Source organism: Pieris napi, chromosome 2 (assembly GCF_905475465.1).
Source record: "Pieris napi chromosome 2, ilPieNapi1.2, whole genome shotgun sequence".
In the NCBI taxonomy this organism is placed as follows: Eukaryota; Metazoa; Arthropoda; class Insecta; order Lepidoptera; family Pieridae; genus Pieris; species Pieris napi.
In genome coordinates this window covers 8,668,535-8,687,823 of record NC_062235.1, presented here as the reverse complement: position 1 = coordinate 8,687,823, position 19,289 = coordinate 8,668,535, and the positions used below count along the sequence as shown (strand labels likewise).

Here is a 19,289-nt window from a genome sequence, read left to right as displayed (position 1 = left end):
TAACCAATAGTTGGGTGAAGTAAGTGCGAGTCGAAATTAATTCAAAAACACTAATAGAATCAAAACCAAATCAGTAAAAAGAACATCTTGACGCTACACTTAAAGGGGATTCATGAATTCATCACCTACATGTTCCTGCTATTATCCTATTTATTATTAATAAAGTATTTAGACTTGAAGTTGCATCTAGCTACAGCAGATTTCGGCGTGGTGATAAATTACCTAGCTCGGAAATATGACATCTTAAACAGTTGCTGATATATTGTTCAATTAGCGTGATAAAGTGTCGTCCTATATTTAACCATGCAAGATCTTTAGTCTTCATCTGTATTATACAGAAAAACTCTACAAGGCTCAATGAACTTTTTTATAGAACACGGCGGAGGCAGGAGGCTCATCTGATGTTAAGTGATAGTGCCGCCCATGGACACTTACACTTCCAGAATGCTCGCAAGCTACGAAAGTAACGACATACATAAACTAAATGTAGGGAGAGTAATCTATAGTTTATGACAATTGTTAGAAGCTGTTGCATTTAGAAATCGAATCTTAACTACAATTAATAAAATATTCGGATAAGCAACGATTAATATGGTTTGTATATTTGTAGTCTTCCTTAAAATATAGTATGTCCCTTAACTACAAACATCTAAAACCGTAAACTATAAATTCAGAGTAAAGCCAGTCCGGATCTTAAAAAATATGTAACTGTGTTGCTTCGAGTGTATCGTCATACATATAATTTGATAAGTCGGCGACAAATGTAATATTTTGATACATCAATCAGTAATGCTTGATTTAACACGTTTAGCAAGATTTATTCAGCAAACGCCAACATTCTGTAGTTGAAATGTCGACGAACCTTGACGTAGAAAGTTTTTCAATAAGACCGTTTGTCAGTTGTGACAACCACAACGTTTATTTTACAATGAAATTTTAGTAGGAGAGTTGATGAATGTTCAAAGATAATTTTATTATATTTTTGTTCAGGAATGAGAAATGAGAAGCCGTACTTATGCACGTGTTTGATAATCTTTTACGTCATATTACGCTCCATTTATTCGTAGTGTTTGAGTAAATGTGAGTTTTAATCTAAAGACAAACGTAGAATCAGGAACAAGGATACCTTATTAATAAAACTCTTAGACAATCCACCTAAAAAACCTTCATAAATTTCATGTTCGTGGTATCACAAACACCTTAGAAAAGTATGCTCTTAAGCTAAAGCTCATTGCTTTAAAACAAACAAGTGAGGATTGTACAATGTCTTTTAAACTTGGTCACGTCATGTCCGCGCAAATTCCTCTTTATTATAACATTTTATATATTATTTGTCGTAAAGCGAAACTTCTATAACAAAGTTTCGTTGAAGCTTAATATAGCAGTAAAATCTCTACGTTATTAGTCTGTTGAGATTATGAAATTCGTGCAGAGGTATATAAAGTAAAATTTAAAATATACAATCTATTTGATAAATCGTCATAATATTATCACATTATAAATCATTTACAAAAATTGAAGAGATCGCTTGGAAGCGATAAGGCCGCCAGCCATCCTTTTAATTGAATTATGTCAATTATATTATATTTCTTTATGCAATGAAGAGTTAATAAATAAAATAAAAATGGACTGAATACTAGCAAAATATTCGTAAACAGTGTGTGACATGAAAGTTTCTAGATACACAATCGTGAAAAAAAAACCTTTAAACGGCTAAACATTAAGTAAACCATTGGATAAACTATACTGTGTAGCGTAAAATAGAACTACAAGAACAACAACTATTTTCCATTTCTATATAGGTACTTTTTATGGTAACTTTTTTTTTCAAAGTAACCGAATTCAGTTTCGACGGAATTTTCTCTAGTAGTAACTAAGGTTTCTGTATGGACGAATGACCTACACCGCCTCTTGGTTTAAAAATATCTCTGGAAACAACATATATCTGGAATCAAATGGCTTTATAACCATGACTTATACAAGAGGAAACTATTTGTTTTACTCAGATATTATCAGGACACGGCTCGGCGACTCTAAATGTAAACCATTAAATCTATCATCCCTTTCAATAATGCTGAAGATGGCAAATGAATGGGACACTAAATCTGTTTCGTTCATACATACGTTGCCAATAAACATTATTTTAATTGGATATTCTATACCGATACTTGTATAATGGCAAGTCGTTTAACAATCTGTCAGGATATTTCTTAATGTGCATTTTGCATGCAATTGCATTCGAATTCTATTTGAAATGTTTACAGTGATTAATTGCAATTAATAGTTATTTATTTAGAAATAACTTACCGCTTACTATAATACAAAATAATTTTTAAACGCCAAGTAGAAGGTTACAGGCTTAACAATAATATGAGAAAGGGAATATTAAGGGAAGTATGCGAGTAGGGTGTGTGTGTATACTGTTATATGTATATATATATTTCGATATTTGAAAAATATAACATTGAATGATAGTTTTGAAAATATTTAGTTTTAATTTTTAATTAAAGATGAAGCAATTCAAAAGATATATTTATTAACACCTGATTGTTTATCACTCGAGTGCCATCTAGCGGCAGTATGTGAAATTAAACACAATCGTAGGGGAGCCCAAGCGGGGATTTCGGGATTTACTAAAGCGCAGCAGATTAATATACAGGGGATACCTTGTACCCGGTTAAGTACCTCCACAAAACATGAGGCCCATATATAAGGCCGCCCGTGAAGGATACAGGATCAGATTAGTAAAAAAAAATTGACCATCAGAAATTCTCGAGCGCGTCAGATTAAGGTAGGGTGAGTTAATTACATCCTAAAAAGTGAATATTCCACTAATCTGACAATTTGAGAGTGACGTAAAAAATGGAGAGGACAACAAAGTTGTAAAAAAAAACGTCATCTCGACATTCTCGAGCGTAGCTAAAATTTTTTTTATTTTGAAAGAAATAATTCAAGAATAATGAAAAATATATAATCTGACGATTTCCGCAAGCCGAAATAACAAAAATTCGTCGATAAAGTTAAATGCGTGCAGCTGCGTGATGCCTACATTTCCTTAAACCGATCGGAATCTACTAAACGGCGTTCTAAATATTTACCTCAAAATTATATTTCCTGTGAATTTGAACCGATTCGGACCGATAGATTTTAAGAAATTTTGAAAAATCTCAAAAAAAAATAAGTTTTTTTTTTTAAAGTGGTTTCTTTATCGATCAACTTCAAAAACTAATCCGCCTTTGAGCTTGAAATACCACGTCGATCGCCACCAAGCTGGTCAAAAGCGGTTGATTCGTTCGAGAGATATCGTGAACGAAAGAAACCCGAAAAAGTGTTTTTTCGGGATTACTCCGAAATTTGTGGTTCGATCAATTAAACTTTTTACTTATGAGGATGATAAAACTGCGTCGAATGCCGCCAACCGCGTGAAAATTGCTTGATCCATTCAAAAGTTATTGCGGTTTGAAAATTCCAAAAATAGTGTTTTATGAAACTTCTATCAGACTTTCGAGCTGGGAGAGCTCAAATGCATAGAAATGTTATTTCTTTGAACTCAGCGAGCTCAAAATATCAATTTTAAGCGCCCAGGAATGGAATTAGCGGGAAGTTGCAGGGATGGCCTTTAAGGTGAACCGTTTTTCTAATATTTTTTTGTCAGATCAGGCGAATCCCTCTAGATAATCGTCAGATTATGAGACAGTACGTTTAGAACATAAAGATGAACCATATATATCTTAATCTGACGCGCTTGAGTATTTCAAAATGGCGATTTTTTTTGCACATTATGAAAATGGCCGCGGGTTTGCGTCCCATCGAAATCGTCAGATTAGTGAATGAGAGCTTTTTTTTGGTGCACTTAACACTCCCTTAAAAAATCTGACGCGCTCGATTAATTTTTTTTTTCATTTTCAACCCTTAAATACAACCACCCGCATCGATCAGATTAACATACGTACATTATTAAAATACGTAGGGCATTGATGCTATCAATATCTGACGCGCTCGAGGATGTCCATGCAACAGATTTTTTTACATATTTAAAAATCTATAGCCGCTTCCCCCACCGATGTAAAGATATATATCAAATAACATTTTTTTCTTCTTATCATCTAAGCTTTGCATCCCAATAGGTCTCTACGACGTTCGAGTAAATCCCCATTTAGCATCGTAGGCTCCCCTACTACAATGACAAACAAAATTCATTAAATGAGTATTATTACTATCACAAAAGCAAACTTTATACAAAAAAAAACATAGATAGATTTTCTTTGTAGAGTCAATCTCTGTGTGAGTGTCTGCTTTTTAAATGAATATAAAAAGCCTTTCTCATAAGCTTTAAGCATTAAGCATAGTCAAATATAGTCCTCTCAGCAGTTGTCAGCTTCAAGCACTATTCTCTATAGTTTATTGGTGTAATGAGGTTCATAAATGAAAATTAACTAAGGTCTAGTTGACAAATGATTGATCCTTTAACTTTTCGGAAGCACATGATAAGTCAGTTTTGTTTTTAAAAATACGATTATTTAAATAAGCTCCTTTAAAGTATGTTACTTACTCCGCTGATATACCAAAGCGAGCCTTGGCCTTCTAAAGTTAAAGTTAGTCGCTAAAAGTCTACCCGCAACTTCATACGCGTGAAGTTTAGTTTCTTTCTTACCCTTTTTTGATTAATATACGACAATATGTATTATTGTGATATTTCATTCAACCATTAATTACTAACATTCTCCCTGATATTAGTTTTTAATGTGGCGAAGGCTGAATATTGAATACTGCTCTTCAACTTGTTCAAACTGCGAAAAAATACGTTTTAAATAAACAAAACAAATTTTGATCTCTATCAATCTATTTAACGTAATAAGTAAATAGAATATTATTATCCTTATTATAAAAAAAGTGTATGAAAATTTTGTACATTTATATTCGAGTTAACGCAGAACGTGATGTCGGTGAAGCTCAAACGATACCTTCAGTTTATCGCAATGTTTAATACCGTCATTAAGACAATTTCGCTTTTAACGGCTACTTAATTTCTGTTAACGATGATGTATTGACGCCTCACGTACACATAAATACCGCACGATTAAAGATTAATTACGAAGCATGAAAGATATGTGTAATTAGTCATTCGATTTATTTTTCACGCTATCTCAAACACTGTACAACTTCTAAATAACAATTAATTAGCGATCCAGCGCCCCTTACACATTGAGTTGCTTTTAGACGATGTTCTGAAATGTCACCTATACAATTTTTATACTACAAAATTAAACTGCAGGGGCAAACGGGCAAGAGGCTCACCTGATGTTAAGTGATACCGCCGCCTATGGACACTCTCAATGCCAGAGGGCTCGCGAGTGCGTTGCCGGCCTTTTTATTATAATATTAGAACCTGCGATTTCGTCGGTGTCCAGCCTGTATCATAGGTGTATTAAATATATTTTAAAGTGTCTAAGTAACTTGTAATATCGATATTTCTAGTGACATTTTTAACAAGTTTAATTAAAACTCAAATACATAAGGCTCCGTACGAATCCAGGCAGAAAGCAAAAAAAGACGTTATTCTATGTATTTACGAATGATTTAGTTTCTAGTCGCACACACTCAGATTTAAATAAATTTATACAATTTACCGTAACCGCGTTTCAGTTTTCTATTATATTACTAGCCCGTCCGCATTTTCGCCGGCGTGGCGTGGCGTTTACGACGACATCTTGAACAATATTCTTTATATTTCAGTTAGTTTTAAAACTATAATGATTTATACACCTAAGCCTTTCTGAGATAATTACTCTATTGTGAAGGTAACCGTAAGGCTTCTTTTATTTAAATAAACTTCATTTTAGGAATGTATAGTTGTCTAGTACACAGACACTGTCCTTTCTTTCCTTATTTATACCTAGAATTTAGGTACATTTTGCGTGACAACTGACAATACTTAAACAAATTAAATAAATATATCCTTTCTATTAATATCTTTATTTAGTCCAAACGTTTTAATCCTAAATGAATTGTTCAGAGATATGTGACATAAACGCTCTTTATGCCTACACTATCGAAATAACTTGCTGAACTTATGGGAGTCCGAAAGTTTTGGACAGCTGGCTTCAGAGTTGTAATGATGTACTCAGAGTTACTTATATACCTGCTCAAATTCTGAGAGCTTTTTTTATTTGACAACTACTAAGCAGAATCTTTATGTAACAGATTTAATTCATCAATTCGTCAATTGCACTCTTTGCAAAGGTAATCGTTCTGCTCTTTGTTTCAAATTATGTTTGAGGTGTGATGAAGATATACAGATGAATTTATTAATTAAAACGGTTTTAGATCGTTTTATTTTTTATGTTGAAATTTAGCTAGCGATATTTGATATTTTTAACTACTACGTTTCAAATTATTACTATATTGTATACATGGGTGATACCATGATTTAGGAGTAATTTGAATATATCTAAATTACGTGTCACGTTCTTTGTCCGTTATGGATTCCTAAACTACTAAACCGATTTAAATCAAATTTGCACACCATGTGCAGTTTGATCTAACTTAAAAGATAGGATAGCTTACATATATATATAATTCTAGTGTACGTGTGTATGTCATTCAACTTCTCTTGAAACGGCTGTACCGATTTGAATGATTTTGTATGCGTTTGGGTGGAGCCCTGGATGGTTTAGACAAATCGGCCCGGCAGATGGCGCTGCTGTCGGTACTTTCATACTTTTTTTTATCCTAATCGCTTGAAATATCATGCAGGACAAAGTCTGTGCTAGTTATATTAAGCCGGGTCCACATTTGTAGCATGTTGACGTATCACGATCACTCGTATCGTATCAAGTGTTTGTATCATAAATATGGACGCTCATTTTGTCCATGTCGTATATTTAAGGCGTATCTTGTAAAAAACGCGTCCATACTTATCAAATGCTGTATCATGTCAGTGTATCGGCTTTAACTTTACAAATATAGACGCTTCACTTTTCTTCCGATGTATCATGATGCGCGTGTCTTTCAGTGCACCTTTCCCTTCTCGTAATGTTCAGTCATATCTTCGTTCCCAAACGGTTTAGCCATGTCAGCAATTGCTCACAGTTTGGCGGTGACTAGCGCCTGTTATATTATCATTAATAGTATTTCAAAAAAAGTTAAATCTAGACGTAGACGGCGCTGGAAGTGTTTAGAAACCGAAACAAACATGGTGGAATACCATTGATGCGAGATTTAAAATTTCAGCATACCAGCGGAAAATACAAAAATTTCACTCGCATGTCACCCATTGATGTTGTGTATTCCCTTTGATGATCGCGAAAAAACCGACACAGGATGGTTCGCGGTGTATCACGTATCGTATCGCGATACAGTATCGTGATACAGTATCAAAATACGTCCATACCACCGATCGTGATACGCGTATCGGATACGAGGTGTATCAAGATACGCGCTTAGTGCGGATCGGGCCGTATCCGATACGGCATGTATCATGAACGGGTATCATGTTGCGTCCAAACTAACGATCATGATACGCGCCGAAGCCACGCAACGGAGATACGATACACCGAAATGCTACAAATGTGGACCCGGCTTTATAGGTAATGAACGCTTCCAAAGCTTATATCTCCATGTACTACTAGCATTAATGATGTCCGTGACCAGCCTGCCTCTTCTAAGTGTCTAATCGTTTTATCCTATAAAATACTGATTTAAGTTAAGATATAGTAAAGGTTTTATATTTATTTCAGGATGTCTCGGAGCAATGTCAGCAAGCGTGGCCCTGGCTCTGTCCCCTGTGACGGTAGCACTCTGTGTTCGGAAATCAACACGAGTCACCGCTGTGGTTGGAGGTCTTGTAGCAGCCCTAGGATGTCTCTTTACATCTTTCGCGACACAGTTTCACCAGCTATTCTTCAGTTACGGTAAGAACATTTTTTGCTTTCGTTTAATAACAGATACTGGACAGTTCTACAAGGTTTTACAAAGCGGTATCTGCTTCGCAACATCTTATATCAACTGTTACCTGTAAAAAAGCAATAAACAAGAAGGTAGAGAGATTTCTTAAAGAGTTGTCGCGTGCCTCTTCGGTTTTTATAGTGACGTGAGTGCGTCGGTTTCACCTTACATGACAAAAGTTAAAAAAAAATCAGTGGTGCTACAACCTCTTTAGGTCTTGGCCTTGGATTTCTGAATCTGTTTCATGATCACTTTTAAATCTGAGGCAAGTAGGTGATCAGCCTCCAGTGCCTGACACACGCCATCGACTTTTTGGGTCTAACACATGTCGGTTTCCTCACGATGTTTTCCTTCACCGTTCGAGCTAATGTTCTATGTGCGCAGAAAGAAAGTCCATTGGTGCACAGCCGGGATCGAACCTACGACCTCAGGTATGAGAGTCGTACGCTGAAGCCACTAGGCCAACACTGCTCACATGACCAAAGTTACCACTACTTAAATAATTGTATATAAAAGAAAAACGAAAACCAATTAAAAGAGACCAATAAACAATAAGGCTACAGCTAATTACAGAAATTTTAGGGTCACACCGCAAGGATTACAAAACAATTAGCGCGCAATGTCTCGCACTGTGGGACGCCACATAAATATTTATCCAATAAGAAACTGCTAAAGTAATAAAATGAGGGTAGCTCTGGTCAATTTTAAACACGTAAGTGTCAGTTGTGAATTTTTATTAGACATTGAAACGTCGATATAGCACTTTAAAGGAAATGCATGCAATTCAATGAGTTCGGCGGAAATTTTCCCGCTGTTTCATTATGAGGTCAGTATTAGCACTAGTGGGTCTTTATGTGCATTCTAGCAATAACAGGGTAAACGTATTTGGCTACGTTCCATACACCTGTGGTTTCACTGGAATTCAAAAACGCTTTTTGTTTACCAATCATGATACCTCAAACCTTGTTGATTAGACGATAGATTTTGGTCCGAGAGATTTTATGGATGGGTTTATACTATCTGAACAGTTTATTAAAAAATCCCAATCTTGATTTTGTATGCCAAGTATGGAAAGTGCCACCCGTAAGTGGAAAAGGGATTGGATTTTGACATACGGGGGTCATAGCTTACGAGTCCCGACTAGCATTGATCGTATAGTAAAATTCACTTTATATGACATAATAAATATAACCACAAAATGCACTGTATGAGCAACTCCAACTACTTATTATTTATACATAATATGCTTCACCATATATTTTTTAAAGAATGTCATCGATTCCTCTATACACAACCTCAGAGACTGATAGTCTACCTGAACGGAGTGGTGAGGGAAATAAAAATTGGTGGAAAGCCGAGTAATCGTGTAAAATACGTAAAAATAATATTCTGAATGTTTGGAACTTCTACAACATAACATGTTCCCTCCTGTGGTAAGAGTCACTGCAATGCACGCGTAAAACAAATTGAGACAAAATTAAAACATTAACATCAAAGACTCTCATACGTGAATTGAAAATCATGACTGAAATATTATGTCAAGTAATATAAATTTCATAAAATATACAATTGAATTAATATTATTCGTTGACTCAATTTATTTGGCGTCGCTATATACATCAAAGGAATTCGTTAATTGGCGTGAGTAGCGGATATTCAATGCTCGAACGATAATGCGCTGAATTTATTAAGACCTAGTACTTTTTATTACGCATTAATTAACTACACATACAGCTTATGAATAATCAATAAAAACTTTGTTTTGTAAACATATTGAAGGTCACGTTTATAGGGCAACTTTGTAATTTAAGATATTAAAATAGCATCGCCGTATCTTAGGATGTAGTCAGCTTCTGGTAGTGGAAACATCCATAAATATCTTCTTAATTCCCTCATCGATAATATTCAAGAAAACGCGTTCGTCAAGTACTTTACATTCTAAGGACATACGGGAATCATAAGCTATGTCTGGTTTCTGAATCTCACTCTAAGACAATAAAAGAAGTATTAGCCTAAATTGATTCAGTAATATGTAATTATTATATTTCAATTTTATACAATAATAATTTAATAACAAACTTTTAGTTACTTAACAAAAAAGACACTTACAACGAATCGTTACTTTTGTTCTTTTAAAAATACAAGTCGCTGTTATCTAATACATTCAAAAGAAACTCGCTTGAGAATTAAAAACTATACATTTTGATTTGTATACTAACTGGTTAAGGATCTTATGAGGCAAATTTTTCGATCCCATATATCTATTTGGCAACTTATCTTTGTCAGATTCTTCATTAATTATCCATATACAGAGGGTTGTAGATAGACACAGAAACGTGTTCAAGTGTTCAGAGGCGTTGTTTGGATTAATACCTGCAGCTGAATCGGCCGTTGCGCAGAAAATTCCACCAGTATAACCTCGACGTCCGCCGTTCAACCCGCGTTTTTGGAGGCAGTTTTTGCCCTGCACGACCACAATGTGGAACCAGACGCCCACTGAAGTATTTCCGAACCAATTCGACTTCTGGATTTCAGAATTCGGTCCTTCAAGAAGGGGGCGTACCAATTATTAAAAGGCCGACAACGCACTCGCGAGCCCTCTGGCGTTGAGAGTGTCCATAGGCGGCGAGCGGTATCACTTAACATCAGATCTCCTGCCCGTTTGCCCCGTTCTATAAAAAAAACTTACACGTATAGTAAACACACTCCTTATTTGAATTCGGTATAAAATTAAATTACAAAGAAAACTTGTTTGTACCTCATTGATACGAGTCCTCGCGTAATAGTGAGGTCGAATATCGTAGATATTATTTTATTATCCTGCAAAATGACAATATTCGAATTGAGGATATTTCCAAGTCCGTATTACATTAGCTAGTACTGTGTTTATTACTTTACACTTTTCCCATTTATTAGATTTAAAATTAAATTTGTAGTTATGGCCTTGAATATAATCCTGCTGTATTTACATTGAATAGTTCTGATACCTACGCGCTTAAAATTGGTTATTTAGTACTTCGTAATTTGTTACAATTAAGATAAAAAGGCTGTAAAACTTCTTACGTATAATAATTGTTATTTGTACTAGAGTTTAAATTTACTCGTATTATTAAATAGTTTCTAGTGATTTAAACTTATGTTAAATTATATAAACTACGAAAACGATTGAATAAAATGCCATATCGTCAAGAATGAAGTGCCTTTGCTAACCGCTAGTATTAGCATTTAAATTGTCAATATACTTGTAGCCAAGTAGCTAGTTGACCAACGTTTTCATAAATACATACTTTGTAATACATTATTGATTATTAGGTTTTTAGTATTACTGCTGTATGTTGTTTATTTGCAAAAGTACTCGCGGTTTCATAATTATTAAGGTGTTCCAAATTTGAAATACTTAATTCTAATCTCATCTAATTGTCTACTTTCTAAATAAAAAGTGGATTTTAATTTTCAGCCAACAACGAATCGGGTACAGATTAATAGGATTTTAAATTGTTCTTTGTTTAAATAAGAAGATAAGAGCCATTCACTAGCCGTACATTTTTAGCTATAGTCAAATCTTTGCTATTAATTTATACTTTGATATGAAACTTCTTTATAATATTATTAGGTTTTCTGATTTTAAATTTACTTTCTCACTGCACTTATAGCAATCAGATTTACTTGTTTAAATTTGAGCAAGTCCAATTCTAAAAACTTTTATTTATTACGCTTTGAATTCGATTCAAAGGTTTAAATAACCTAATTAGGAAATAAATTTAAATGTTTTATTATAAAAACCTAAAATTTCTAGGAGTTTATGCTATTACCAGCAGCATGAGACAAAGGTCTCGTTTCCTTCTCGTAATTTGTACAAAAGTCGTAAAGCATGCGTAATCGTAAATTTTCAATTGCCTCTAAATTTTGACCCAATTTTGATTCGCACATAAAACGTAACCTCGAACGCTACTTACTGTTTCGAGGTTTGTAAATTGAAATTCTATGCTTGTTTTAAGTGAAATTATCCTTAAACTGCAGTATATGAGTTGATTTCACTTTGTGCTCGAGAACTTTTGAGATTAGGCAGCGAGCCTATTTATTTATATTTTATAGCCGCACCAACAAAACGAGAACTAATGTGTGGCCACGATAGGTGCGAACGGCGTGCACAAACATAATACATATGATAATTTTACATCAATGAAAAATGACAAAAAAAACAAAAGAAGCTAAGAGTCAAGTGCTAACAGAATGCCCTTCATATAATCAGATGGTAGGTCAGAAAAAATATCCAGATCGTTCGGGCCCTGGAGCAAATTGTTCACTCTAGCTTTGGTGTGGTGGTGCTACAATCTTTTTAGTTCTGGGCCTCAGGTTTCTGTATCTATTTCATGATCATTTGTCAATCTAATAAGCAAGTAGATGGTCAGCCTTCTGTGCCTGACACACGCCATCGACTTTTTGAGTCTAAGGCAAGCCGGTTTTCTCACGATGTTTTCCTTCACCGTTAGAGCGTATGTTAAATCCGCACATAGAAATGATCCAATGGTACTCAGCCCGAAATCGAACCTACAATCTCAGGGATGAGAGTCGCACAAGCCAGAATTTGACAAATCAATTAAGTTACTAATTGTAATGAAAGCAACATTTAGTTGAATTAATTCTATAATATTATTATTAAATTTTCAACAGAAACATTTATTCAGATTCTCCATATTTCAGTAGCTTGTGCCACCGTTATTACATTTCTCATAGCATTGTAAATTCTATGAATAAATCTTGCGCGTTATTTGGAATTGAGAAGTTAGATGTAGACTAATAAATATTTAAAGTTCCATAGAACAATTGAATGTGAGACACACATATTTCTGTGTCTCAAAGTAATTATTTTCCAGTTACTAAACTTTTTAAAGTCTGTGATATTCCAGACTCCAGCTCTGTACCTTCAAAACAGTTAAGCTAATTCTTATTGAATAACAAACATCCGAACTTACTGTAGCACGTGCCTTCTGTATATAATTATTATCAAAGATCAAATACTGTCCTAAATATATATTTATAATTTAAAACACTTCACTTCAAAAAAAAAAATTCAAAGTTTATATAAAATTTATTAAATTGAGAGTAAAAAAGTCAAAGCATATGTTTGGACTAAAGGGATATCAGATTTTTATAAAATTGTTTTGTGGTTTAACAAGGCATTCGGCAATTTTACAAATTTTAAATATTTAACATGTTTATTTTGGTTTTGGCCAAAATAAACATGTTAATATTAAAATTTTAAAATGTTATTGTTATTAAAATGCGTATAAAAATATCAGACAAAAATCCGGATACATGTTTTTTTCTACGATTTGTATCGGGCACAGCAGGCTGATCAATACATTATTTTACATCTGCCCCATGCCCATTATGGGACATTCATATTTAACTTACTTTAAACCATTTACCATTTTTTCTTAAGAATGACAACCCTAGCTAAATTTAGCCAATGGACGGAAATTTCATTTCATTATACACTTGGAACGAATTTAATCTGATAAAATAAATTGGCATGATATAAGCCACATACAGTAAAATATGTTACTTTACCTCTTTGTTTTTGTAATTGTACCAAATTATGACTATTGATATAACGCTGCACAGTTATAATTGGATACCTAATATCTACGCTTATACAAACAAAATATGTGGATTTGTAAGTTTTATCACTTACCCTTTCACTGATCTAAGAAAATAATTTGACACCCATTTAGATCTCAGTTTCTTTGGATTAATCACCGATTAAAGACGACAGTTGCAGTGCACTATGTGTGTCATATTTCACGCGAAATAAGCTTTTAATAATAATAATCAACCTTGTATTTTCCCCAAACAAAAACAAATAGAAATAAATGGTTGATCATGAATACAATAATCAACAATTGCTAATTTAATTTTGAAAATGAGAACTAACAATTTCCAGGGACCGTGGTCGGTGTGGGTGTGGGACTGACGAGAGACTGCTCCACTCTGATGGTGGCCCAGTACTTCAAGCGACGCCGAGAGCTAGTAGAAATATTTATAGTCAGCGGAAGTGGACTAGGTATCGCTGTCATGTCTACATTCATCAAAGGGGCGATCAGGTATAGTGATAAAATGGTAATATAATAAATCGCATGTTAATGCACTAATAGTGATTTATCCTTACATATGGATTACCTTTGTGGCCAAATTTGTATTGTAAAAAATAATCTTTCAACATTAATTGTATTTATTTAATTATTAAATCATACAATAATCATAAAAAAGACAATATAGAAAGACAAAGCAAATTACATAGATAAACAATATTTATGAAACAGAAAACAAGTACATTAAAAGACAAAAAAAAATTTTTTTTAAATATACAATTATGTCCCCTTAACATATAATCAGTGAAGAATACTTTTGGTAAAATGATTAATAAAGGAATGTCGAATATCCTGGGTATACATTAACAATTCTTTGTGAACATAACAACATCAACGCTCTTTTAACTGCTGAATTATATTGCTGAAACTGAATATACAACGTAAATCTAAAAAAAAATACCTGAAAACTAACAAAAAATAACTCAAACGACATGTCGTCACTAGATTGCATTGGCGCTCTCAGCGTTATTTTCTGTTGAAAAGTCAATGAACAAGCGCCTGTGCCGTACTTAATTCCCCAAGAATGTCTAATAGGAGGAAAATGTTATGATTGGGAAAAGGAAGTGTGTTTATAGAGAAGATTTTTTCCAGAGCGATCGGTTGGAGACTTGGCCTACAAGCAGTTACAGGAGTCGTATTTGTAACATTCATACTCGGCACATTCTACCGCTCAGCATCTCTATATCACCCACAACGCCGGGCAATTTTGCATCTTAAAAACCAAAATAAGATCAAGAGAAAAATGAAGGATAGAAATAAATCCGATGATCGTCAGCCGTTCTTTGACTTCTCTACTCTAAGATCCAAGACAGTGCGTATACTTCTCATGTCCACTGGAATATCTGCGTTTGGGATTAATACACCGATTTTCTATCTCGCATATCATGCTGAAGAAGAGGGTGAGTTGAAACACATTTATATAAAATTAGATATCGCCCAGATAAATACAATTGGGATAATATGTGTTTTATAGTAAAAAAAAACAATTCAATTCAATCAGACAGGTTCACTTAATTACACAAATTTAGTTTCTGATTTCAAATTCGTTGAGATTTGATTGATTTTAGAAACCTGTGTGTAAATCGCAACTTAACGCATTTTTTTATACTATCACCGATATTCGTTACTGGTAAAGGAAGAAAAATTTAAATAACCTTTGGACCAAGTTTTGGCCCCTTAAATAGTAGACAAATACTTTAAGCGACATTGCAATAAATCATATTATAATAATAGACGACAGTTTTCCGGTAATGATGATGACATAAAATACGACTATTAAGTGCCGCAGGGTAACAATGCCTACCACGATCGTGGGCACATAAACTGTATGTAGGTAGGAAATCATTTATTGAGGAATTATTTTTAGATCTGCTGGATCCTTATCTAAAACTTAAAAAAAAAATAGTTTAGTTTCTTATCAAATTAGTATAAGCAAATTATCAGAAAGAATATAGAAAGTTTTTTCAGCTGTGTTGTTAAAAATACCGCTAATTCTAAAAGAAAATGTAGGTATGATTTATTGTAGACCAGATCTTTTAGCAAGTTAGCTTATGTGTGGAGATTTGAGAGATTAAAGTTGATTAAACTACAATTTATTGTATCGTTTGTATAACTTTGATTTTGTGTGTTAAGGTTTGGGCGACACGGCAGAAATACTGCAAGCGTACTTAGGCCTAGCCTGGGCGGTAGGTTGTGCAGCCTTTGGGTTACTGGTACGTCAGAAATCAGCTGAGTGTCGCATAGCAAGACAGTACTTGACCCAGGCTGCGGTGTTTGTCTGTGGTTTGGCGACCATGGCTCTTACTGCTGTTGAAGGGTCACATAGTGGATATGTGATGTTTGCTTGGGTTTATGGTATGTGGCCTTCTCTATTAAGTTTCAACTACCTTTAAAGTTTTTTTCTGAATGAAGTCTACAATGCTTATACCAAAATTGTTTCACCAAGGAGTTTCTCTTATTGTTTTTATGGCGTGCAATTTTCATAGTCTGTGACATATCGCGATTTTGGCGCAATTGTTATATTTATTTATAAGGTTCAATCCCGATATATTAGATTAGGTAAATTGTACATAACTGAAAGAATAGACTTGTGTTCTAACAGAAAAATCATGAAACAATCTTAATAAAAGTGGTAAAGACATAATATGACTAATTTGTACTCCAGGTATATTCTGTGGTGGCTACCACTACTCCTTAAAAATGTACACTTACGAACGCGTGCGATCACGAAACTTCGCCCGCACTTGGGGATTCGTGCAGTGTTCGCAAGCTGTACCCATTGCTATTGGAGTGCCGCTCTCGGGTAAGATAAAGAAAGTTTTATTATTGAAGTTGAATATGTATGGCAGTCTAAGCGGCAACACAGGTTATATTAATACTATGTGCGAAACATTGTCTATAATAATATTTTCATATGCTTTAAACATACATATATAAGTTTTTAACATTTAAAGTATACCTACGTTCAAGTTAAAAAGCACTTCTCGATTAATAATTTTCTTATAAAAACCTGAAACTATTGGCATACAAAGGCATACTTCTTTTACTAACAATCCAATTTATAAGATAATGCAGTTTTGTAGTGTGAAAAGATATTTTTTTCTATGATTTCAACCTAGGATTATTGGAAGTATTTAGTGTTTTTAATAAACAAATCGTTCTTGCAGGGACGTTGACGTTATTGTCAGAATATTTAAGCGCTAACTGCCCACGGCTATCTAGTGATCCTGCTCCGCAGATAGTCTTTGATATATCACATTATTCCAGGGTATATAAACGTCGGTTGCGGCGGCAAGGCTGGTTACTACTTCAGTTCGACGTGCTCACTCATAGGGTCGCTCTCGCTATTTTGTATTGACCTGCATCGACGGAGTGTAGCGCACAAACAAACCAAGTACGTATATAATTATGTTTTGTTTTCCGAGAGCACCACATATTTTATTAAAACTTTTTTATGCATACTATACTATATAATATATCATTATTTTATATTATGAGCTTACTTTAAAGTTGGCATATTACGCGTATTGCCGCGAAGTTTGTATTTGTAATATTTTGCTGGATTACAAAATTGACAAGTTTTCTTTAATTGTGGTTAAAGATTAATCAACGCTCACTTTTGATACTTTTTATGCATTTGTTATGTTTTTACAGAGAGAACGGCGGTACAGCGTCGTGCGAAGCTGCGCATGGGCCGGCTCGTCGTAGCCGAAGTCGAGATCGAGAACCGCGCGCAGCTACTGGCGCAGCCACCGCTTTAGGTATCTTCTAACAGTAGTATAACCACCAGGGCTTTATCTTATATGATCTCATTACACATGTATTATCCTCCTTTTCAATGAAGACAGTGCTTATTCACATATATATTATGTAAAATTACTGGCCGTGCCTACCTGACTGAAACGCTTGTATTGTACTTGCATTTTTATGCAGGACTAGGTACACATTATCTATTATCATAAGAGTCCGTGCAGAAAGAGAACCAGCGTGGCTAGCCAAACTCTTATTTGCTACTCGTTTAATTGAGTATCAAGATAATTACTGTCAAACTATTCCATCGGGTATTTTACGCTCAGCATTGCTAACACTTTCCAAAAATAGTTCTAGGTGCAGAACTCGTGGCCCCAGGTCGAACTGGGCGCGACCTGCTGGACAGCATAGGTCCAGGTAGTCTCGGGTCACCACCGCCTAACCTCCCGCCGGAGCTGACGTGCATTAGCGAAGAAGGCGGCTTAGACCTAGACTTGGACTTAGACATCCCAGAGCATTTATTAGAGGATCTAGATTGTGGAGGCGACTGTATTACTAGCTGTAATAAGGTGAGAAAACGTAATTTTACTTACATTATATACGAACGATAATAGTGTTGGTCCTTTAGGTCGTAAAGAAAACTATTTTTCAGGTATAATGTTTATATTTAAAAAAAATACAAAGTGCTACATACATTGCCAATATGTGATGTAAAATTATACAATATGACTCATTAGTACAATATTATTTCTTTATGAAGTTATCGAATATAATTATCGGGCGTTCGATTACAAAATTGATTAATAGAGCCCGATTAAATGTAAACAAAATCTACATTTTTCAATCATATTTTGAATGTAATTAAATAAATGCGATAAAATACAAAAATAAAAAAATAATTGACTACAGTACTAGAGAGCTTTTTAAAATCAAATTATCACTAATATACCAGCTCATTAACAGTGCCATATTCATATCTGAACCATTCGGTAAACTAATTAATAAAAATAAAACATTTTCAAGGTGATGATTATGTGCCGGTAACAATTGCCAAATGGTTTGATAAGTTTTTGGCACTTTACATATAGGTTTTAAGTAAGTATTAAGCTTGCTACTGAGCGTAAATAGGGCAAAGGTACAAATAAATAAACAATATTCCTCAATATTTGTTCAGCAATTTAAGCATAACAACTTATCCCAGCTTTATACTTGGCTACTAATAGTTGGAACTTGCATAAAAATACATTGTCATAACATGATCTACACCTGATCTATGAAATAATTTGTTATCTTTTTAAGATATGGTACAAGTACACAATTTAAAATAAATTCATTTTTTTGAGTTAACATACAAGTGATCATGTATTTGTAATATTGTAACACTTACAAATGTTGACATTTTTCCGTAAATTTTTGTAATTATTTGTCAAAATATTGTAAAGGATAAAAAACTGTTTTTAATAAATGAAATAGCCAAGTTACGAATTAGGGTTGCCTGGTCTTTCTAATACGGTTTAAAAAAACAAAAAAGATATTACAGCTTATCTATGGTCTGTAAATGGAGCAAATTCTTACAAAATAAATGCTCAATATATACTCACTATTTGCCTCATATCTTTGCAGGTAGAAAACTATCTAATGCTAAGCGAATACGAGAACAACTTAATAGCGGAACTGCCAAATGTAAACGAGCGTCGAGGCCGACGTTGGTCCATAGTTGTGGCAAACTCGCCACAGCCTTCGAACCACGACACGCCTGAACACTCCATCAAATGGAAGAAAAAGTGCCATAACACAAACAACAGACTGATAACAGTTATCAACGAGGCCTCCATGTAAAGACAATAAATAGAAAAATAAACCTATTTAACCTCATAATTTATTTGATGTGTGTTAGTATTTGTGTATTTCAATAATTTATTAAATTATTATTAGAAA

At 34.2% G+C, this 19,289-nt stretch overlaps 1 protein-coding gene across 5 annotated transcripts in view; it reads left to right on the top strand.

Annotated features, from left to right (window-relative positions):
• LOC125063081 (monocarboxylate transporter 10-like) overlaps positions 1–19,289 on the top strand; it is a 115,846-nt gene extending 96,557 nt beyond the window's left edge. For all 5 annotated transcript variants that reach the window (XM_047669323.1, XM_047669328.1, XM_047669324.1 and 2 more), the window contains 9 exons: positions 7,740–7,913; positions 13,895–14,054; positions 14,694–15,001; positions 15,735–15,956; positions 16,267–16,404; positions 16,869–16,995; positions 17,256–17,362; positions 17,703–17,920; positions 18,975–19,289. In XM_047669323.1, the coding sequence (XP_047525279.1) occupies positions 7,740–7,913; positions 13,895–14,054; positions 14,694–15,001; positions 15,735–15,956; positions 16,267–16,404; positions 16,869–16,995; positions 17,256–17,362; positions 17,703–17,920; positions 18,975–19,190 (1,670 nt within the window). In that variant the 3' untranslated portion in view covers positions 19,191–19,289. The remainder of the gene's footprint in view (positions 1–7,739; positions 7,914–13,894; positions 14,055–14,693; positions 15,002–15,734; positions 15,957–16,266; positions 16,405–16,868; positions 16,996–17,255; positions 17,363–17,702; positions 17,921–18,974) is intronic.